Source organism: Micromys minutus, assembly GCF_963924665.1.
Source record: "Micromys minutus genome assembly, chromosome: 1".
Classification (NCBI taxonomy): Eukaryota; Metazoa; Chordata; class Mammalia; order Rodentia; family Muridae; genus Micromys; species Micromys minutus.
Window position 1 is genome coordinate 26,815,145 of NC_137969.1, and position 23,255 is coordinate 26,838,399.

Below are 23,255 nucleotides of genomic sequence, written 5' to 3' on the forward strand. Positions count from 1 at the left end.
ACTGCTACACATGTGCACATTCATACACATATGGAGATGCCCACACATACTCAAACATGCTCACACACATACAACACATGAATGTGATTTCTTGGGCACATTTAGTCACATGAGCACAAATGGTATGTGCTTGTGTGTGCACATCAGGTCAGCTCTCTCAGCCTGCCCCTTGGGCCTGACAAGAACATGGCCTTGTGGGTGTTGCACAGTTCCTAAACACACACACAGATGCTCACACATGCAAACGCATACTCTCGGATGCACATACTCACATGTGCACAGATGCACGTACACAGATGGGCATGCACATTTAGGCAGGTAAACCCCTTCTTTAAAATGGCTAATTATTGCTGTTTTTAAAAAGAATACATCCAACAGTGGTAAGTCAAGGCTCATCTTCCACCAGCCCCAGGTAAGTCCCACCCACCGTCATGGACCCCTTCCTTGCTGAAAGCACAATGGCAGCACCAGAGAGTAGCACAGCCCGGGGTCTGCCCCACATCCAGCATACAGTGTAGCCAAGAGACAAGGACAGAGCCACCGCTGAGGCCACAGCGGACCAAGAGGGCAGTAGCTGGACAGGGAAACACAACCACCTCAGGTCAGCTCTCTCAGCCTGCCCCTTGGCCTGACAAGAAGATGGTCTTGTGGGTGCTGCACAGTTCCTACCCAGCTAGGAGGTCACATCCAGCCCCCAAGAAACCTGGGACACCAGCAAAACCCAAAATCTTTTGTCCCCAGGCCTCTAGCCATAGGCACAGCCCTGGAAGCCGGCTCCAGGGAGCTGTGACCATGGGGATACCTGGGGCCGGCAAAGGCAAATAGGCCTGGGCAGCATTGTTTTCCAGCAACAAGTGATGGTCCTATGGTCTAGCAAGTCCCAGGCACTGAGCCAAAGCCCAGGCTCACCTTAGGTATGTCCCTGACTCTGCTGACCCTTATCTCAGGAAGGGAACCTGTGCAGGATGGGAACCGTCCAAGCCCCTGAAACTAACCTGTTATCCACAGGACCCTCTAGCTAGAGCCAGCTGTTTACCACCTCAGCCAGGTTAGCACATCCCTCGGCTGCTGCGCAGCCCCAGGGCAGTGCTAGGGTAAAGGGTAAGCACAGAGGTGAGATCAGGACATGGAAGAGGCTGCTGTGGCCACCAGGGTATGGCCTCACTACACTCAGGGGTGTGCTGCCCCACCCATCAGGGGCCAGCCTCTTGGCCATACAGCAGAGACTAGGTATCTGCAGAGACACACGCCTGGGCAGTGGGAGCTGCCAGGGGAAAGTCAAGCAATGGTATACCACATCTATGCTATAGGGGCATCCAACACTGACATTCTGGAACATTCCACCATCTCTTCCCTCCTCCCTACACAAAAGCTTCCAAGCAAACAATAGGACTCCTGGAAGTCACAGATCCTGAGCACAGAGCCAGACCCTAGGCTGGCCCCAGAGTGCAGGTGCTGGCCACCTCAGGTGCTTGGGGGCTGAAAGGAGGGGGAAATGGCCTGCAAACTCAGAGGAGGGGCACCAGGCACATGGCCACCAAATGAAGCAGGGAGGAGGAGGGTCTCCACAGAGGTAGAAGAAACATCAGAATCTCAACAAACAGAAAATTCACATCAGTGCACATGTGCAGAAAGCACTTAAAGCTCTGGCTGGGACGATGGTGAGGACACGGCCAGGCCCAATCATCAACACACTCAGCTTCCTGCAGCCCAGAGACACGGCATGACTCCAGGGCCTCAGGCCCTGCCAAGCTACATACAGCCTGGTGAGGTTCCATCCTAGTACAGCTGGAACCTACCCACCATCCATTCCTGGAATCTCTACCAAGTCTTGGCAGCAACAGAAGGCAACGAATACTGGAGAGCCCAGTGAACTAACCGTTTTCCATGGGTTGTTCAGCAGGAAGAGATCCCCTTGAACAGATAGGTGCCAAGAGTCTGGAAGGGCCACCACACCTCTCCCCCCAGGCTCCTAGGATGGAGGCATTTACCATGAGCTCATCCCAGGTCAGTATCAAGGAGACATGGGTAGCTGCGGGATCCCCACGCTCTGCCCTGGCCCCAGTGATCCCAGCATTCTGCCAAACCTTCCAACCCCAGAGACTGCAAGCCCCCAAGGCACAGGATCAGAGAGGCCTTGGCAGCTGACGGTGTCCAGCAGACCTGGCTCCCACTTAGGCCCACCCAGGCCTCAGACACCTGCAGTCCCCCCACAACTAAGACTAGCCACGAGCCGAGACCAATCCAAACAGAAAAGAGAAAAAAGGCACAACTGTTTGTTTTCCATTTTGCTAAAACACTTTACGTCTGTCTGTATAATCCAGATTAACAAAATCTGAGAGCTGCAAGAAAATAGGGTGCCAATTTCTGTACAGTCTACAAAACTCCCATCCCCAAGTGGGGACCGGGCACCACCAGGGAGGAATGTACAAGGGAGAGCGGGGTCTGTACAGTGTTCTGCAAATGCCTCAATTTCTAACAGGACAAAAGGCCCCTCCGGAAGCTGGGCTTGTTCCACCAACTCACTAACTCTAAAGAGCCTTTCTAATGATGCAGCCTCGGTGCCGGGGGCCCAGCTCTGCGGTCTAGCCTGCCACTCCTCACCCCAAGCCCTACACACAGGAGTGTGGATAGGCCTTTATGCTCCCCCTGCACTAAAGCTAAGTCCAAGTTTCAGCTGGCCACATGAACACTGCCAACTACTGCATCCCCCTGTCCTAGGCCATCCCCACCCCCATCTACTGGATCCTAAGTAGGACCTCAAAAAGGAGAGGCCGGGAGCACAGTTGGCCTAGCAGTCTGTAGTGTCTGTAATGTCTGTAGTGGGATGGCTGGACCCACCCCAACCACCAGCTCCTGCCCCCAAGGCAGTGCCAGCCCTTCCTGTGAGGCTTTCAGACCCTCCAGTCCCCTCAATCCTGCATACAAGGAAACAAGGGGCAGCCTGAGCCTCATAGACCTTGTGTTGTGAGGGCGCTTTGGGGGCGTTTACACTAAATTAGAGTCTCCTTCCATACTTCAAAATGAAATCTTCCACCTACCCGGCCACCCACCCCCATCAAATGGGGCCAGAGACCGTGCGGATGCTAGCACCACACAGATGTGTGTCTGGAGGCTCAAACTACCATTTTGTCCCAGGAATTAAAGTCATGCAGAATGCTATTCTGTCTACGTAACTTATTAGAGAATGGGTTGTTTCAGGCTGGGAGAAGCTGTGGCAGGCATTGCCAACAACAGCCTGGGCTAGTTACATTCACAGGGCAGACCCCACAAACAGCATGAGGCCACAGGACCTCAGGCAGCTGGGAGGTGGCCACCTGATCTAACAGGTGTTGGGGGAGGTGTCCCCCCACCCCCACGAAATCCCCACCATGCTGTGCAGTGGATTGCTACAGGAACCAAACCCTGGTGACTAGCCAAGTCAGCCAGAGCAAGGAGGCACAGGGACCAAAAAGGGAAAGGTAAGATGATTTCGAAGCAAAGCAGGAGTGGATAGAGCCCAGGTTAGGCCAGGCCAGGCCCCACCAGAGAGGAGATAGGGTCAGACAGTTAGGCCCTCCAGAGGCCAGCTCAGGACAGGACAAGGGAGCTCACCAGCTCAGGCCTGAGGTCCAGGCTGGGCAGGGCAGCAGGGCAGGGGGCTGTGGCATGCGGCATGCTGCAGCCAGGCCATGTCCTTAGCATGCACAGGGCAAAGCAGGGCCTGGGGCCAGCTCGGCCTCCCATGGGGCAGTGGCTGGCCAGCCCAGCAGACCACTCTTCCAGAGGCCAATAGCTGAGCCTTAGCCTGGCTGGGGGCCAGGGTTTTGCTCCTTGGGGGGATTATTGTAGAGGTTCTGTGCTTGATGGGCAAAGCTAGTCCTTCCCTGATGGAGGCAGGCTGGGCAGCTTTGTGGATAGTTCCGGTGGTCCACAATGCTACTCTTCAAGGCATGATGAGCCACTCTGATGGGCTGGGGAGGCAAGGGCCATGGCTGCAGACAATCCACCCCACCAGAGTGTTGCAGATGAGCACTCTGGACCGGGACCCTGTGGCCCCAGAACCAGCCAGGTGATGAACCAGCACGATGCTGAAAAAGGAAAACCCAAACAAACGCCAAGGTGAGCACTGGAAAGCAGGGCCGCACTAGGCAGCGAGCAGGAGGGCAGAGGTGGACGGGGGCAGACAGGGTGGTGGTGGTCACTCCTCGCGCAGCTGCAGGCGGTAGCGGTGGTAGCGGACCTGGAAGAAGAGGCGCTCGGCCAGCGAGAGGGTCATGCCAGGCAGCACGTAGTGATCATTTGCGCCCATGTGTCTGAAGCCCAGTGACTCATAGAGCTTGTGGGCGGCCACCTTAACGGCTGTGGTGCCCAGTACCACTGCAGAGTAGTTGTGCAGCACAGCAAACTCCAGCACCCTCCTGCCCAGAGCCTTGGCGATGCCCTTGCCGCGGAAGCGCGAGTCCACGGACATGCGGAGCAGCTCCACTGTGTTGTCCTCCTCATGGGCCCGGGCGGCCACGATGCCCACAACGTTGCCATCCAGCACAGCCACCCAGAAACAGGAACCTAGGAAGGACACGACAGTCAGGGACAATGTGCATGGAAGACTGGAGAGGCTTCAGAGCTGCTCATTCCAGCTGCGTGCCAAGTCAGGGTATCACAATGATGCTCAATCCTCCAGTGCCCCGATCCACCTTTTGGCTCTTTTGGACACCATGGGAGGCCACGATTTAGGATAAACTGCCTCCTCTAAGCCCCCTAAGCAGCAAGAACACTCCACAAGCCTCAGTCCAGGCCAACCTGCCCAATTTTGCATGACAGGATCCCACGTCACAATGAGCTGGAGCCTGAGCCTCTATTGTCCTGGCCATCGTAGTAGTTGGAGGTGCCTAGGTACTGAATAGGCCTTGACAAAGCAGGTTTCTACCCCCAGACCACCTGAAAAACCACAGACAACCTCAGCTGACATACTCTGAATCCCAACCCTTGGGCTGCCATATTCCTCCCCCAGTATCTTTGCAGGGATAGAACTTAATGAGAACCCAGAAGAATGTTTTATAACCCAGTGAAGGACCACACGCAGCCACATACACCCCAACCCCAGTAACCCAGCCTCTACTAGGCAATGAGCCCGACACCCAGCCATCCCTACCTGCAGGGAAACCGTCCCACCCTCGCCTCTACAAGATGGGAAAGGGCAAGAACAAGGAGTCTGGATGGGAGAAAAGCTGGAGAGCACAGGCTACGGGGAATCCAGTCACCTTCGTCAACTAGAGGTCCACGGCCAAGGGGATGCCCAGAGACCATTCTGAAAGATGAAGGCTAAGGACTGTAGGAGAGAGGGCACGTCTGGCCCAGAGAGTGACTGTGCTATACATGTGTGATCTGGCCTCTCTTGGCCTTACCCACCCCACCTCCAGCCTCCTTCAAAGGACCACACTTCCCCAAAGGCTCTGCACCTGTATTTGCCCTCACCCAGCAGTAGGAATCACTCTTCCCTACACTTCTCATCTCTGGGGAAGCCAGTCCCTTCAGTGCAGACTCTGTGCTCCACAGCCGAGGGTGCTGCCATCCTACCCTCCACCAGCGTAGCAGAGAAAGCTGCCAACTTACAGAGGGCCCTGGTCCCAGAGCCTCTAGGACTTCCCTAAGCCACAGGCCAATTGCCCTCTTACCAGCTGCCCCACACCCACCCTCACAACCAGACCAGAGGTCAGGGCAGCCTCCAGCACCCAGTTGTTACTCTTCCTGGGCCTTGTTTCCACACTTGCATAAGAACTTCCATAAATCTACACAGCCCAGTTAGCTGATCTCCAACATTGGCTCTTGTGGGGTCCTGTAAACCCAGCAGATGTTCAAGGATGAGCAAGAACTGCCACACTCTAACCTCTGAGGGGCCTGCAGTTCAGACAGACAGAGCACATCAGGAACCTCTGACCACACCCATCTACTCATGCTACCTACTGAGGACTGCTTCAGCCATTTTCCACCTTCTCCTCCCAAGCAGAGGCAGGTGAGTTGGTGGCTCTGCAGAGGACAGGAAGCTGTATTTGAATGTGGGTAAGAGCCGAGAACAGCAGGCACCAAGGCCACATGAACAGGACATTGGGGTACAAGATGGGACTGCTGGGGAAGGGTTGGCAAAAACTCCAGCTGGCAAGGCCAGAGCAACTGCCCTTCCTTGAAATAGACCTGGTTCCTGCTGGCTAGTCCCCGATGCTCAGCCCTCACATCCCAAAAATGTCTCTCTTCTGGTTCCCACAACCCAGTCTGCTTCATAGCTTGCCTGGGAGAGAGACCAATCTCCTCCAGCTCCTGTAGACCAGAGTCCCAGACCCTCTTTCTACAGAAAGCCTTGGGGTCTGGGATAATACCTTATGTGGTTCACTAATCTAATCTAGTCAGGAGGCCAAATAAGGGCTGGACCCTGCTCAATCTTCTGCTCCCTGGGTCATCTCCTGTGCCACCCAAGATTCCTCCACCCTGGGCACTCTGGGCTGGCTCAGGATCCAGCCAGGACTTTTCCTCCCAACACACAAACAAATGGCAGGTATCAGGAAAAGGTATCCAACAGAGGACACAGTGGAGCTAGGCCGCCAAGGGAAGGACTTCTTCCTGGCTCTCCTCTGCTGACACTCCACCCTTAGCTAGAGGCCTCACCTCAGTCATTCAGAAAGATCAAAACATCAGGATCCCACAGCCTAGGCCCTTTTGTGCCTGAAGGTGAAGAGGGAGGGAGTAGGCAGAGTTAGAGAATTCCGGAACTCACCAGGTGGCTTCATGTAGTACTGCTCAATGTCAGCCATGTCCGTGTGCAGCGCACAGTCCAGGTAGGCCAGAATCACCTTGCGACTGTAGTAGTAGCGCAGAGCCAGGAGCCCGGCCGGCACCAGGCACGTCAGCAGCAGTGAACGGGTCACAGCAAAACAGAGGGCTGCAGGCAAGGGAGCACAGGTGAGGTGGCAGGTGCAGAGGGGCACGCGGCCAGGCTGGACATGGGTAGGTCCCACAGCACCCGGAGTCCAAACCACCTTGGTAAATCAGTGCTTAGGGATGCTCCCCACCAGGGACTGTTTCTCTGTGTAGCAGTCATGGCCGCAGTCCCTCTCTACGCTTCCTCATTTCCAAGCTCTCTGGCGTAAACACCTGCTACCTTCACAACCTGAAACAAAGGTCCACAATACAGCCTAGGCCAGACCAGTGCTGGTCAACCCTTGGTTCCCCCAGTTTCCAAAGGGGCCCTTGCCTACTCCACCTAGCCTGGTGGTAAGTCAACGCGCTGGACAGAGACACCTGGGCACTGCCTTTCCAAGCAGGTCATTCCGCGCCAGGTTGTGAAAGAACCCAACTAGAGCCCTCCCTGGGCAGCTTCGGAGCCCACTAGGCTGACAGAGTCGGGCGACAAGCACCACACCGTTTCCAACTTCATTTATGGTGTGGAGGAGGAAAACGCGCAAGAGCAAAAGTTGCCTCCTTTGAATGACCTTGGGTGAGTCGCCTCAAGCTCCTCATCTGCAGAATGGGATGGCATGTAATGGGAGAGCTGTGCTTCAAGACAGCACAGGGTATCCTCCCTGTAGCCCTGGTTCTGGCGAACAGTCTCCCTGGCTCCCCGCGGGGCTGGCTGTCTTCCCGTCATAAATTAGCACTTGAGCCTCAGGCGGCCTCCCCCGCCCGCAGATTATATATAGTTGTCGCGCCGGGCCGCAGCTGCAGCGCTACCTGCCCTGTCACGCCGCCCCCACCCGGTATGCCCCGCGACGGAGAGAACGGGCGCCGCGGACTGAGTTGCCAGCCCAGTGCTTCCCAGTCCGCAGCGCCCTGCACTCAGCCCGCGCCGGTTCCCACGCCCGGCCCAGGCCCCTTGGCCGAAAGCCCAGAGCGCTGCGCCGCGGGTGCATCGGGTCTCCTCCCAGCCGGTCCAGCGCAACGACGCGGCACCGGGGCTCCGAGATGGGGACCCAGGAGGAAGGCAGAGAGAGTCAAGCGCGACGGTCCCCGGAGGGGTCCGCTGGACCCGCTGGAGCCGGGCCCGGAGCGGGACTGCCGCAGCCCCGCCGGCCCCCCGCCCCCCGCGGCGCACTGACCCGCCAGCAGGGCGTAGAGCAGCTGGGTGCGCGGGTGCTGCCGCAGGCCACGGAAAGCCGTGTTAGGGATGCGCTCCAAGATGCCGTCGTAGAAGATGCGGCGCGCCGCCTCTTGCTCGGCTGCCCGGAACTCGCGGATGCACACGCCGCGCCCCTCCGGCGGCCCGGCGCCCCCTGTGCCTCCGTGGGGCTGGGGACCTGCCGCGGGTGGGGGTGCGGCGGCCGGCCCGGGACCGGCGGGCAGCGGGGGCCACATGGCTCCGGCGGCGGCGAGCAGCGCGTCCTTCTTGGCCCCCGGCAGTGCCTCATGGTCCTCGGTAGCCACGATCTTCGTCTCGCAGACCATGTCGGGAGGCCCACAATGCATGCACCCGGCCGGGCGGCGCAACGCGGGGACGCGAGCCGGCGGCGGCGGGCAGAGCCCGAGCCCAGGGCAAGGGCGCGGCGCCCTCGGACCCGCGGCGGCGGCAGCGGCAGCAGCGGCTCAGGGGCGCAGGGCGGAGGCGGCGGGCGGCCGGGGCGCGCGCAGGGAGCTGCGCCGCATTTTGGAGAAGTATTTATAATGCAGCGGCGCCGGTGCAGTCGCGGCGCCCGGGGTCCCGCAGGGTCCTAGCGTCCACTGCATTGGCTGCCGAGGGTCACCATGTGATCTCGGGGGTGGGAGCAGACGCCGCCTCCGCGCCCGCCCGATGGCACACTTGAGCTGTGTGGCTAACGGGCCGCAGGAGCACAGCGGGGCTGAGCGGAGAGCGTGCGAGGAAGTGGTCCTCAGTGAGCCGCGAGTGAGAGGCAGCAGGGACGGGGTGCTCAGAGAGACGCTGCGTGGGGGGCTTGAGGCTCGCCAGGAGGACGGCGAGTGATGGACGCCTCTCACCCCGCCCCTGAGCTCCCGCACAGCCGCCGCTGGGCTAGGGCCGGCGTTCCTGCAGCAATGCGTCCTCTTCTTCCGCGGCCGCTGGCAGTAGTCACGGAAGTGTCTCCATCTCCCACCCCTTTGTCTGTACGCGGCGCGCGGCCAAAGTCCTCGTGAGGGGCACCGCGTTCTCTTGGCAGGCGCCCTTCGAGCCCGCGGCGGCCGGGGCCGAACGGACTGAGAGAGAATGAGGACGCGGCTGAAACGGGGAATGATGCCCGCGCTGCCTGACGCAGGGCCGAACCCCACCCCACTCCAATCTGACACCCGACCGCTCCCGGCAGCGGACCTGCGGGATTGCAGGACCCCCCTCCCGGCTCGGCCCCCGCCTTCCGCGGCCCGCGCATGCGCCCCGTGGCCTTGGTGCAGGTGCAGCGGGGGCTCGCTTCTGAGCCGCGGTCTCACAGTCCCCAGAGCAAGACTTGCAGACGCAGCAGACTGGGCGCGCACGGAGTGGGGAATGCGTAGTGGCTTATCCGCTTTCCTAGGTCACGGGGATGGGCACCCCCAAAGCCAAATACATCCACGTGCTCGCGGAGACTCTGACGTCTCCGGATCTGAGGACCCTCAGTCTGCGTTATGCCGCACCACAGTTGGAGCCAGTAGAGCGGATAAGGTCACCTAGAGACTGAAGGGATCTGTCCTGCAAACGGAACCTGGAAGTAGGATATGGAGAATCAAACAGCCAGGGTTGTCAGCGCACGGCGACTGGGGAGGTGAGGGCCAAGCTAGTGAGGATTTCCCTCGGTGTGTTTTAAAGACCCAGGGGGCGGGGGAGTAACTGGGTCCCAGCGGAGACCTTCCTGGACACTGGTGCTAAACCTCTAGATACTTCAAAGGAACTCACGAAAGTATACGAACAGGCTGAGGGCTCTGACCAGCCACATCGACCTCTCCTGGATCCTGAGGTTGCCTGGGTGGTCTGCAGGAACAATGTCAGCCTGTAAGGAATGAGGACAGTCAGGCAGAAGGGTCCCATGGAAAGTGAGGCTGGGCATTGAGGACCCATCCGGTGAAGCCAACTAGGTCTGAGTCAGGACCCTAGGTCTGGGGGTCACTGGAGCCTGTAAGCCTTAGAGACAACAAAGTGGTCTAACGCCTATAGAGCATCACTGCACAACCCTGACCAGAGCTATTTCTTCGTTGTCCTGCACCTCCAGGCCTAGGGGGCCTTAGCAAGTCTCACATCATCGCGACTTGGATGCATCCCCTCAGTTCTGTCTGCCTGACCATTCCCTTCATTGCCCCAGTCCCCAGTCCTCCTATAATCTTCCGCCCCCGTGGCCAAGAGGGCGGCCTGCGCTATAGCCAACACATCAGAACCGTCTGAAAGTGTGGAGGGGCCAGAACTGGAGCCCACGAAAAGACACTTTGAAGGGGACCGCGGGAGTTGCGCAAACAGGGCAATCCACCAGTCCCGGTTAGCCCTGTTCTCCTTCCTGTCGTGGGGCGCCCTCTGCCGTTATCTCTTAGGCCATTCCTGGGTGGCATCAAGGTCTTCTTTAATAAAGAAGCAGCCTAGGAAGCCTGAGCTCCCCAGGAAGGCTTACACACTCATCTTCCCCGGGTGTCTAGGAAGACTCAGGAGACCCAGCTTGGCTTCCTCACATCCTGTCCCTGATGTGAGTGCCTGTCTTCAGCCTGACAGGGGTGAAGACGTCTGTCCAGATTTCAGAGACAGAGTGGGGACCGGTGCCCTGAACGCTACACCTGAACATTCGTGGGTAGGGATGCTTCCTTAATGGGGCAGCCCTCGGGGACTGGAAAGATGGCTCAGTGGTTAAGAACACCGACTGCTCTTCCAGAGGTCCTGAGTTCAAATCCCAGCAACCACATGGTGGCTCACAACCATCTGTAATGAGATCTGACACCCTCTTCTGGTGTGTCTGGAGGCAGCTACAGTGTACTTATAATAAATAAATCTTTAAAAAAAAAAATAGGGCAGCCCTCCACCCACTAGTGTCCTCCAAGGATGCTGGGAACAGAGGATTTATATTTGTCCGGCATGGCTGCCCCAGGGTTTTGGGGGGAAGAAGAACCCCGTACTGAAAATGTAGAGAAAAGGAGTGGGTACTGGAAAGATCCACAGCCAAGGTAATCTTGGGAAAATACTAAAAGATGTAAGTCACTGAGGACTGGGGGAGGACAGGAGCCTTTAAGAGAGTAGAAGAGCCCAAAGTGGGCTGGAGAGATGGCTCAGCGGTTAAGAGCACTGACTGCTCTTCCAGAGGTCCTGAGTTCAATTACCAGCAACCACATGGTGGCATAAACCATCTGCAATGAAGTCTGATGCCTACACTGTAGTTATATATAATTAATAAATAAATCTTTTAAAAATTCCACCAAAATGGGAATTCTACAATAATATTCCCAGACCAGAAGTTCTGAAGGCTCAGACTCAACTTACTCTGAATGGAGGGGAAAAGTACCTCCAAATGAGCTCAGGCTCTAGCAGAGCCTTGCCTCTTCAGGGCTAGCTGCTGCAGGGGCATGGCATTATTGCAGCTGCAAAGTGAACTCTCTCGGAAAGCATCCCCACCTCACTCGTCCTTCCTCTGAGCACAGATTGAGAGTCCCCAGCCCATGTTGGGCATGACCAATTCAATCCCATCCAGCCATGGGGTGGAGTGAGGATTAAAAGGGGGGGGGGGGGAGTCTGTACTCCTTAGGAATCAACCTTACCACCACCAACAACAACAAAGGTAAGTGATGAGCCAGAGCTACATAAGACCCTGCCTCAAAAAAAGGAGGGACATAAGGGGCTGACTTGTGAAGCAGGTCATAGAGACTGAGGAGGTGCTTGCAGAGCCTTTGAGGTGGGGATGTGTCAACAAAATATCTTAGCCAGTGATGGTGGAGCATCCCTTTAATCCCAGCATTCAGGAGGCAGAGGCAGAAAGATCTGAGTTCAAGGTCAGCCTTATCTAAAGAGTGAGTTCCAGAACAACCAAAGCTACACATAGAAACCCTACCTATAAAACCAAAACAAAATCAACCAACCAAAAAAACAAACAAACGATGTTTTCAGGCAGACCAACTCAGTTTCCTTCCTCACCTTCCTACACAAGCCACAGGAGAAGACATGAAACCTAGAAAAAGGTGACTCGGACAGAAGAATGCAGGTGGGCACTGCTGCAGCTGGTGGCTTGGGTCCCAGAACCCTGGCTAGGAGTGGCAAAAGAAGGAAGGACGGACGGATACACAGACACGTACAATGAGGCTAGGCTCACGTGAGGTTCTTTAGTCGCTACCCCTGGCCCCTGGAATCTGGCGGGTTGTAGGTACGGTTGTGTGCAGGCTGTCAGTGCCAGCTACAACTATCCAGGAGGGAGAAGCTGCATCTGATGGCCCTTGCACAAACTCCATGCATTCACCCAGCACTGTGTGGACTCAGGGTGTCCTCTGCTCCCTAGAGAGCATCCAGTGTGGGGGTGCACAACTGTCTGGGAACAAGAACAGAGATTCAGGTAAAATATGAGGGTATCCTGTGCCCAAGGCTTGGGCTCAGTGCTCAACGATAAGCAGCCATGGAGGTGGGTTAGTCCAGCACTGAATCCAAGAAAACAGACGGCATCTCAGAAAGACAATGCATACCTTGTGCTTGACCATAACCTGGGCTATGTTTAGTTATTCTGGATGTCATATTAAGCCAATGACAAACAGCAAAGCTGCGTTGTGGCTCCAGCCCAATGCAGAGTCCTTAGGAAAGTCTAAACCCCTTGCTAGGTAACTGTGCTAGACCTCGCTACCTCTGCTCCTTCCGAGAAACCCAAGTCAAGCTTACCCACCAGTGGCCCAAAGTACCAAATCTGTTGGTGCAGTCCTGGTTTTGCTTCACCACAAGCTGCTTTTATCTCAACACAACACCCAGAACATGCTTCAGCATTCCTCCTGCCTCCTGTCTGCTCCCTCTGCTCTGAGGTCCCTGCCTTACCTCACTGTCTTCTCAGCTCCTCCCTCCTGCCCTCACTCAGCCACTGAGGACTCAACAGTGGAACGGTTCCACTCTTCCCCTGGTGCTGGTCCAGGCTCTAGTCCTTATGGCTGCATTGACCCGCCCCTCCCCAAATCCTCCTGGCTCTATTTTCTTTTTCCCTCTTTTTAAAAGTCAGGGTCTCTCTCTGTATCGCCCTTGCTGTTCTATATGTAGACCAGGCTAGCCTCGGAGATCTGCCTGCCTCTCCATCCTTAGTGCCAGGAGGAAAGGTGGGTGCCACTACACCCCACTTCTATTTCAGGTACCTCTGGAATCCAAGCACAAGTCATGCTGCCACAGGTGGCACTGCCCAGCGAGCCTCTACCCACAATGGGTGTAACTATCTCATGTCATCCTCTGGGCTCTCTAGTGTCTCTAGCAACCACAGGCACCCTGTTCCCACAGACCTCGAATCTGCTGGCTCAAAACCTCACAAGGCCAGAGGGATGACTCAGCGGCTAAACATTCCTGACAGACTGAGTTCAATCCCTAGAACCCACAGTGGAAGGAGGCAATTATCTTCCCAATTGTCCTCTGTGTGTACATATGTGCACACACACACACACACACAAACACACAATTTCAAAGACACTATACTACAAAGCTCCAAGGAGGGTCACCTGCAAAGCTGCCTCTTCTCTTTCCTCCCTCAGCTCCCTGTAGTCCCAACTCCTGCAGGATGGGCTACCAACCTCCTGACACCTTCATCCTGGCCTTTCTGACTGATCCGACTTTGTTCCATAGGCATGCCCTGAAAGAAAACCGTGCCTTACTTTTTTGGCTATTCGTACCATGGGCTAACTTTACAGAATCCATGAAATACGGGACAGTTAATTTTGAACTTAAACAATACCTTTACTGTAAGGATATCCCATAAACACTGTATAAAGGATACTAAGAAGTGTTGTTTCTATATTTGACTTGCTAGGTCTGTCAATCTACACCCACCCAGAACAAGTACACATTCCTGGTCTCTCCTCAACAAGGAAAGGTCAGGACTAGCTAGAATCAGCCAATGGGACATGAGTATATGTCCACCTCCATTGCTCAGAGAGGACCCAGAACTGAATCCTATTGGTTCGACCTGAACAGTGCTCAGGCTGCAGAGCCACCAAAGATCTCAGCACTCCCCCCACAATGCCCCACCCCAGGGTGATTTAGCTCTTTGTGGGACACGGGGCTTATCAAGGAGCCATGCCCCAGATAGGCCACTGTTGTGTCTAGGGTAAGGGAGTTACTAAAACCTCAGCCCCTGATGTGCTCCTGGAAGTGTTTCTGATAGTGTGTGCACATGCCCTGAGTTGATTTAAGGGGGAGAAACCTTAATTTCACTTGCACAAACTTTCCAATAAAAGGAGAGAGCTATCCTCAGTTTGTCTGAGGTTTGCCTGCTAGACACCTAAGACATGTGCAAATATAAGAGGGACTACTCCCATCCAGAAGTCCCTGGTGCCCTGGAGCTGAGCTTGGGGCTGCAGAGAGATCCACCCCACTGCTCTCCTTCCTGGAAGGTGTGTTTGCCCACTGCCTGCGGCTCCCTTCAGCAGCAGAAGCTCTGGGTTAGGGTTCCAGAGCCCAGCTTCCACAAAGAACATACCCACTTCAGTACAGAGAGGCCTTGGGGAACTCAGAGGGGACAGGCCAGTATCACAGACCCCCCTGGTCCCCAAACAAGAGCATGTTGGCTGAGGCAGGTCTGAGGTGGCCAACTGACTTCACTGTCAGTGACAAGTGTTTGCATGGACAGGCAAGTGCACCTCAGCAGGCTGTGTCTATGGGACAGTATCAAACAGCTTCCTATTACCTATAACAGAGAAACCAAGACCTAGAAAGGGCTCTAACAGGGCCACATGGGGAGCTCTGGTGGCCAGAGCAAAACACAGGACACAGGCATGCTAGCAGGCATTTATTGACAGGGAACATCACTGGCCAATGCTCCTCAGCGTCCGGCTGGCCAGCAGGCACACAGAGCCCGGCGCTCAGCCTGCAGCAGGAGGGTCTCCGTCTGAAAAGGAACCAGAAACAGCATAAGGATGGGTCGGAGCTCTTGGTCAACACCTTCACAGGCCTTCAAGACTCCTTCCCTTTCATCTGGGCACCCTGCTGGGACTTCCGTGGGGGGTGGGGGGGCTCCTCACCTTGCCTCTCTGTACCCTTAGGTGCTTTATCACCTCCATTCCCTTCAGAGCAGCTCCCATTGCTGGGGTCCCCCCTCACACTCATCCCTACACCAGAACAACCACTCCAGCCATCTTTCAATTCACATCGATCCTCAAAGCACCTCCATTGTGGACTCTCACCCCACAATCCACAAAAGGAGTGGAAGCCTGCTCACTGAGAAGTGGGGAGATACAACTGTGGGAAGTATCCCTCTGACTGTCCCAAAAGGGCTGGGTCTAGATGGCATCTTTCCTTCCTTCTGCTTCCTCTCACAAGACCAACTCCCTCAGCTAAGCCCCAGGCATTGAGAGATCCAAGTTCACCCAACCTGTGAGGACCTAAGACTCCAGGACAAACACCTAGATCTCTGCTCTAACTTAGCTCTGCATTTCTCACACACCACAGCCTCTGTGCCCCAGCCTCATTTTCTTCTTACTCTGGCCTCATCTCTCAACTGGAGATCCTGGTTTTGGGATACACGTTCCTGGAGTACACAAGTCACAGGGCGCAGTGCCCTGAGATCTTGGCACTGGGCATGGGGACATTTTCAAGTGAGACTTAGGCCCAGATCCCTAAAGTGGCTTCATCTTGAGGTGCCTACCAGCCAAACCCAGACCTCCGTGACCTTGTGTACTCACCCGTGCGTCCAGGCTGTAGGCGGTTTTCCGTAGGTCCTGAAGGGCGCGTTGCATGAATTCAAACGCGTGGCAGTCCACGCATGGACGGCCTGCGGGGATGGGAATCAGCATCACGTGGGGGTTAATAGGCTGAGCCCCTGCCAGGGCATCCTGGTCCCTGTCGCCCTCCCTCTTGTTCCCACCCAAGAAGTGACCGCTCAGGAAACAAAGACGCCTTCCGCACACCCCCTCCGCGGGCACCTACTCTGCGCGGGGACAGCGCTCCCGGTGGCGGGCTCGGCGCGGGCGCCCAGCAGCGCTAGGCTCAGCAGCAGCAGCAGCAGCAAAGTCAGCGGCGACAGCAAGGACCTGGGCGCGGGGGCCATGGCAGACGGAGCCCGGGCCGCCCTGCAGCGAGCAGTGGTCAGCGGCGCCGCGCAGCTGGCTGCACCCCGAACCGGTCCACTGGTGATGCCCCGGCCACGCCCACCCACAGCCCGCGACCCACAGCCCAGCCCTACTCACGTGTCCCGCGAGCTCAGGTGCGCTTAGCCCAATTCCCACCCTGCCCTGGGCCCCACGGACACCACCCCACCCTTACCGCGGTTCACGGAACCGCGAACAGCAGCGCGGGCGACTCGGGAGGACGGACCGCGACCCGCACGCGCGCGCATGCGCCCGAGCCGACCCCACCCGGGTTACCCCCCCACGTCGTCGTCATGGAAACACCGCGGCCGCGCGCCTGGCTCCAGCTGCTCCTCCTCTGCGCGGGGCTCCGTGGCGCATCCGCGTAGGGGTGCAGCAGAGGACACGGGAGACCAGCTGGGGGTGCCCGCCGCGACCTCGTCACTCTGGCCGCGCGCTCAGTCCCTGGCCAGCACCTGCTCAGACCCCACATGCTCCGCTGGATCCTCTCTGCAGCCTGGGAGCTGGTTCTCCACCTTGAACCCAAGCTGAGGGAGTGTGCCTTCCTGGGCGTCCTGACTAGAGCCTGGGAGCCTCGCGATGGGTGCGGGGTGTGGAGGTGGGGGTCAAAAGTGGGCCTAGGGGCGCTGCGCCACACTGGTTTGTCACTGTACTGCCCTGCCCTGTCACGGTGTCTCCACCACCATGCATAGCTGCATCCACGCCTTAGAGGAACTCGCCTTTCCTCGGAAAGCAAGGCTCTGGAGGGGGCGGCGGGCCCCTCCCAATTCTTTCTCAGCTTATGCACATATTCTCCTAACAATCTGTTTCATTCCAGGATCTAGACCCACTATGACCATGAGCCAAACTAGAAGATCTAGGTGAGTCACAGTTGATTCTTCCCAGGCACACCGCACACACAGTCTTCAGAAAAAAACTGCTGAAATTTCTATTCAAATCACGTAAAAGTGTTCCCAAAGGCCACCGGTGACAGGAAGGAACTGTGCTCATAAAAGAAGACTGGTTTATTCTAGACCAAGTACCCAGGGCTGAGAATGCAGATGCCAGACAAATTGGTGTATCTTCCACGTGGGATCTTTTTCATGAGTTTCAAAATGTGAGGCTCTAAGTTCTGTGGTTGGGAGACACGTGGTGATATATTCTGGGAAAAATGTTGGTCACCGGGATGCCAAGTCAGACAAGGTAGCTATTAAAGGACGTAAGCAAGCCCGAGATGATTTTGACACTCAGTCTCCTCAGTCAGCGGTTGCACCTCCATCACCGAGGGCAGTTAGTTAGCTGAGGCAGTGTCTTCAGAGAACTTCAGTTCACACAAACCTATCTGCTCCTCTCCTTCCTCTAACGCTCCTACTCTCCTGAACCTCACCCAGCCTGCTGCCCTCCCTCTCCTTTCATCTGTCTCCTTGACAGATTTTGACCCTGGCTGGGTCTCTCTCCATCTGGCCTAAGGATCTCACGGCTCTTTTCTCCTCCCCTCCCCGCAAAGCTTGCACATCTGAACTTGAAGAACAGTGACTTCTCCCAAGATGGTGTTAAGCAGCTCTGTTTCTGGGGCCAGTGGTGGGGCTGAGTTCCTCTAAGCACAGCCAGCCACTTAGGACCAGTCACTATAAAGTGAGTTGGGACACACTTAGATTTATCTTAGAAGAAATTGAGACATAAATGCCGTTGCGTTCTTGATGTTTATGTGGGAATTGGGAGCTTTGGAGGTTCTATTGTTAATCTGTATCTTAGGTTAAAAGATTAAATTTTTAAAAAGCATTTTTCCTGCTGTTGATAATGCTCAATGGTAGAACACTTGCCTACTGTGTGTGAGCCCTGGGTTCAATACTGCTATACCAGAAGGGAAGGAGGAAGGGAGAAACAGACAAACCAGGAAAAAAAGGACATACATGTTGGTTTACTTGCCCTAATGACATATGCTCCAGACCCTGGAGACAAAGGCAGGAAGGTCAGTCCCATACATAAGTAAGTTCTAAAACAGCTTGAGCTATGGTAAGACCCTGCCCATGTCTCCCCCCGAAAAGCTTTGGCATACTTATTTTTTATCTAAATAAATTTTCTTTTGCAGGGTTATAAATGGTTTGGGAGGTGCATGTTAGAGGTGCTGGTAAGATAAAAACATAAGCTATTGGAAATAATAATAATAAAAGGCCAGCAAGAGAGCTGGAGACATGGCTCAGTTCCCAGCATTCACACAGTAGCTCACAACTGTCTGTGACTTCAGTTCCAGGGGACTTGACACCCTCACCCTCACACAGATACTCGGGAGATAGGTAGGCAGATCTCTGAGTCCCAGGCTAGCCTAATCTGCAAAGTGAGTTCCAGAAAGGCAGGGCTACACAGAGAAATCCTGTCTCAAAAAAAATAAAAAAATAAAAAACCACAGCATGCGCGCACACACACACACACACACTCACACACGAGGGGGCAGCACGATGGTTCAGCAGGTGAAAGTACTTGGGTCCCATCTTGGAAGCCACATACATACTGGAAGGAAGGACCTGAGTCCTACAAGTTGTCCTGTGACTTCCACAACCTGCCCCCAACAATAAATAAGTATATATAAATTTTCATAGATCAAAGGAAGGCTTACTGTACCAAGTTCACATGGAGGTTGAGATATACTCTGATTCGAAATGTTAATCTAGTGTGTGGAATTCTTTTCAGAAGAGAGCTGGCTGTCAGCCAGCAGGACACATGCGATGTTGTGATGATGGTCTCCCTCGAATAACCTGCTGCTTCGCAAGCTCTAGACTAGGCCCTTTCCAAGACCTTTGGTCATTTCACTTACCTCAGAGTCACCCTGCCATTATCCACCTGCCACCAGCCCAGGCAGGACAATCTCCTAAGTAACCAGTCATGAAAGGACAACTTAGGGCCAGCAAGATAGGTCAGCAGAATAGGGCATCAGATCCCATTTCAGATGCTTGCGAGCCACCATGTGGTTGCCAGGATTTGAACTCAGGACCATCTGGAAGAGTAGTCGGTGCTCTTAACCACTGAGCCATCTCTCCAGCCCAGGCTCGTACATTTGAATGCTTGGTCATCAGAAAGTGGCGCTGTTTGAGAGGAATTAGGAGGTGTGGCCTTGTTAGAGAAAGTGTGTCACTGGAGGTGGGCTTTGGCATTTCAAAAGCCCAAGCCAGGCCCAGTGTCTCTCTTTCTGCTGCCTGCGGATCTGGACGTAGAACTCTAAGCTACCTCTCCAGCACCATGTCTGCCTGTGTGCTGTCATGATGACAGTAGATTAAACTTCTGAAATTGCAAGCAAACCCCAATTAGATGCTTATCCTTGTAAGACTTTCTGTGGTCATGATGTCTCTTCACAGACGTAGAACACTGACTATCACAAAAGTGACTGAACCTGGGTTCAATCTCTAGAACCCATGGTGGAAGGAGAGAACTAGCTCCAGAAAATTGCCCTCTGACCTCTGCGTGCACATGCCTGTGTTTGTGCACACATAGCGACCTGCCCCTACACCACAATAAAAACTTTAAAAACGAAAATGAAGGGAAAATGCACCATGGCTCCCTTACATGAGGTCCCAGAGTCTTCAGTCCTGTAGAGACAGGAGTGGACCCTTGGTCATATATAGGGGAGGTATCTGTGTCTGGAAGATGACAGTTCCAGAGACAGAGATAATGACATTTGTACAGTCATGTGTATGTTCTTAAGGCCACAGAATCAGATACCTGGAAAGGCAAATATATGCTATGTGGTTTTGACCATCTATTTTGTTCTGTTCTGTTCGTTTTTCAAGGCTGGGTTTCTTTGTGTAGCCTTGACTGTCCTGGGACTAACTCCATAAACTTGGCTGGCCTCAAACTCAAAGAAGTCCACCGGCTTCTGCCTTCCAAGTGTTGGCATTAAAGGCATGCGCCACCACTGCCTGGCTTGTGTTGTCATATATTTAAAACTTGTGTGTTTGGTCACAGATGGACAGTGGCAGTGTGGGGCTCTGGAGAGAGGACAGTCCAGAGCATCCCAGACTGTTTGACATCTATGCAGTAGTTTGTAACAGAATCCCATTTCTTGTAAGTGCTGAGCAGTATTCATGCCGTGTGCCTTAGTTACTGGTCTATTGCTGTGAAGAGACATAGCCAAGGTGACGCTTAAAAAGAAGCATTTACTTGGGGCTTCTTGAGGGTTAGTTCATTGTCATGGCAGGAGCATGGTAGGAGGGGGGACATGGCGCTGGAACAGGAGCTGCCAGTTCCACATCCTGATCCACGGCAGCAGGCAGAGGGGGGGCGGAGAGAGAGAGAGAGAGAGACACGGACAGACAGACGGACAGACACTGGGCCTTGTGTGGACCTTTGAAACCTTGAGGCTCATCCCTAGGGATGTACTTCCTCAAACAAGACACTTTTACTCCATCAAGGACACACCTGCTAATCCTTCCAAACAGTTCTTCAGTTGTAGACTAAGCATGCACGTATATGAGCCTATGGGGGCCATTTTCATTCAGACCTTGTCGCCTACCCGTTCATTGTTTGACCCCTGAGTTGCCTCCACATCTTTGCTGTGAGCTGCTACTATGACACAAACCACTCAGCTTCCCCACCTCTGTCCAGTGCAGTGGGGTGGGGAAGGGTGTGGCTCTGCAGGAGTCAGACAAGGAAATGAACCACGAAGAAGTGGGAATGAAAACTCAGTTCAGGCTGACTTTATCAACCTGGACCAAACCTTCTAGAGAGTCTTGGATACTGTCATGTTGCTGTGAAGAGACGTGGCCAAGGCAACCCCATGCTAGGGGGTGTATTGCCAGTATATTTAAGAAATAATTTTTAATTATATATAATTATAGCTTGGAAGGGAGTTTTCTGCGGTAATACAACTTTCAGTGCACAAGGAACCATAATTTATATTGAAAATCAACTAGAGGTCCATGTCATTTCTTCCACAGAGGCTCTAGAGATAGGCTGCTTGCACTAACTTAAGGACTAAGGAAAGATCTGGCCTTGTCTTGCTCATATAGATAGTATAGAGGTCATTCGGGCTATTAGCCACCTCTGGCCCGGGTTGTGGGAGCTTGTCAGAAGCCCTGGCTGGCTATACCGGTTATTACTAGACAACTCTGGTCCTGGTTGTAGGAACTTCACATGGCCTGGACCAACAGATACCATAGATCACCACCAGACTGTTAGTCACGTCACTTCCTCACTTTCTTGGCTGCAGGACATGTTATTTGAGTCTGTAAAGCATCCTGTCTATGGTACCCCCAGGGAACCCTGGAAATGGGTCCTTCCTGAGAATCTTGGCAGTCTCCCTAGACTTTTACCTCCTTAGGATGGAAAAGAATAAGACCACTACCACAATTTTGAATCAAATTTGAATGAAGCAAGTTGGATTTTATTGGGGTGCACCAAAGATCTGCCTGCTTAAGTTGTTTAGGGTTTCAGAGAATATTTTAAGGTCTAAGAGGATAGTTTAAGGTTGATAAATCCAAGTTCTGATAGAAAGTGACTTAGGTACAGAACTTTGGACTCACCAAGATAGGATAGATACTGTAGTAGTTTCTCCAAGGTTGCCAAATACAAATGGACTGGACATTGTGAATATGATTCTTAACATACTGATGTTAGAGAAAGTCTTTATTTAGACAGATGTTGCAGATATTTGATCACATTGTGAACTGAAAAAACCTGTTTCTTGTTGTGGATCCAGCCCTAGCACATACCTTTAGCCCAAGAGCTTTCTGTAAACAAGAGCTAAATAAATCAGGAGGAGCAAACATAAGAAAACCCAAGAAAGAGAAAGGAAAAGAGAAAGAACGGTCTTTGAGTTGAAGTGTATTTAAGACAGTGCGGAGGAGAAGAAGGAGAAGGAAGAGAGTTTGTTTTGTGTTTTGGTTTTGTTTTGTTTTCCTTCTGGGACGTTGGTTGAGTAGAAAGTGAGCTGGGTGTTCTCTCTGTCTCTCTGAACTAGCAGACTTTCACCACAGTGTCTGGCTTCTGAGTCTTCATTTGGCAAAATCAACAACAATGTAAAAACAACAATAAGGAAGCAAAGAGGGTTAAAGATAGCAGAGAAGAAACAAATAGTGCCTGAGTATATGAGAACTATGATAGTGACAGGGACAGTTGGCTGTCTGGACAGCCCCTCAACTTCCTCTGACTCGTGGGATCATCATCTGAAGATTTCTGGCCTAGAATATCTGACAGACCTTTTCGTGAAGCAGGAACTATATAGAAGGATGGCTTACCTTGTCCTGGCAAACCTCAGCAGTCGACTTCCCTGCGTCCCATGTGTGCAGTGTGGACAGAATTCTGTCAGCATGAAGCTAGGGCAGTTTCTTGCTTGCCGAGTGTGACACAAACTCCATAAGAACTGTCTCCAATGCTCAGCATCTTCTTTAAAGTAAAATGGGGACACCAAAAGGAGCAGATCTGACTCGTCAAAATAAGCCTTTGACTAATAAGACATCTTTAAATGCCATTTTCTTCAGATCTCTGAGGTTTATGAAGACCATCTATCTATCTCCAGTATATCTGAATAGGCAAATTTTGCTTGTTTCTAGCTATTATAATATCTGTTCAACCTTGGAATTGTATTTCTGCAATAAACTAGACTAGTATCTAACATGACCATAACTTTGATTAACTATTAACTTGAATTTTATAAATATCCTAAACAGTTTGTAATAGCAGCTTTCAAGAACTAGAAAAAGAATTGCATTTAAAATGAATTGCATAGGTTTAGTACCTTAAAAATAATTAAAACATATACACATCGTATGTTGCATTAAAATATAACCTTAATTTTGTATCAGTTGCAAAGGTCTCTACCGATGTCAGGGTTTTGGCTAGCAGTAGTTCTATAGGTAAAGAGTAGATTCGATAATCTAATCTTTATCCCTATTATTCCTGTATTATAGCCCCCACCTTTTTTTCTTTTAAACATTTCTCCCCTTTCCTTCTAACACTAGATAGGGGAGAAAAAAGGAGAGAGCAAAGAAACAGAAAATAAATCCCTGAATCCAACCTCTCTTACTTTGTTTCCTCCCTGAGCAAGACCATTAACAACTTGCAACCAACCCCCCTTTAGTGATGACAAACCCTTCAAATGACCAAAATCAGTTCATCCTGTT

The 23,255-nt window shown here is 53.4% G+C and overlaps 2 protein-coding genes across 2 annotated transcripts; both read right to left on the bottom strand.

Annotated features, from left to right (window-relative positions):
* Positions 1 to 250: 250 nt before the first annotated feature.
* Positions 251 to 8,436, bottom strand: NAT8L (N-acetyltransferase 8 like; the record flags this gene model as incomplete). Its single annotated transcript, XM_080915869.1, has 3 exons — positions 251 to 4,548; positions 6,752 to 6,916; positions 8,070 to 8,436. 3 exons carry the CDS (start codon positions 8,434 to 8,436, stop codon positions 4,181 to 4,183), a joined length of 900 nt encoding a protein of 299 aa, XP_080771995.1. The 3' UTR covers positions 251 to 4,180.
* A 6,461-nt stretch (positions 8,437 to 14,897) lies between these two features.
* Positions 14,898 to 16,416, bottom strand: NICOL1 (NELL2 interacting cell ontogeny regulator 1; the record flags this gene model as incomplete). The annotated part of the gene is made up of 4 exons (XM_080921963.1): positions 16,337 to 16,416; positions 16,001 to 16,143; positions 15,757 to 15,845; positions 14,898 to 14,963 (listed from the first exon to the last, which is right to left on the bottom strand). Exons 2-4 carry the CDS (start codon positions 16,119 to 16,121, stop codon positions 14,898 to 14,900), a joined length of 276 nt encoding a protein of 91 aa, XP_080778089.1. The 5' UTR covers positions 16,122 to 16,143; positions 16,337 to 16,416.
* Between the last annotated feature and the right edge of the window lie 6,839 nt (positions 16,417 to 23,255).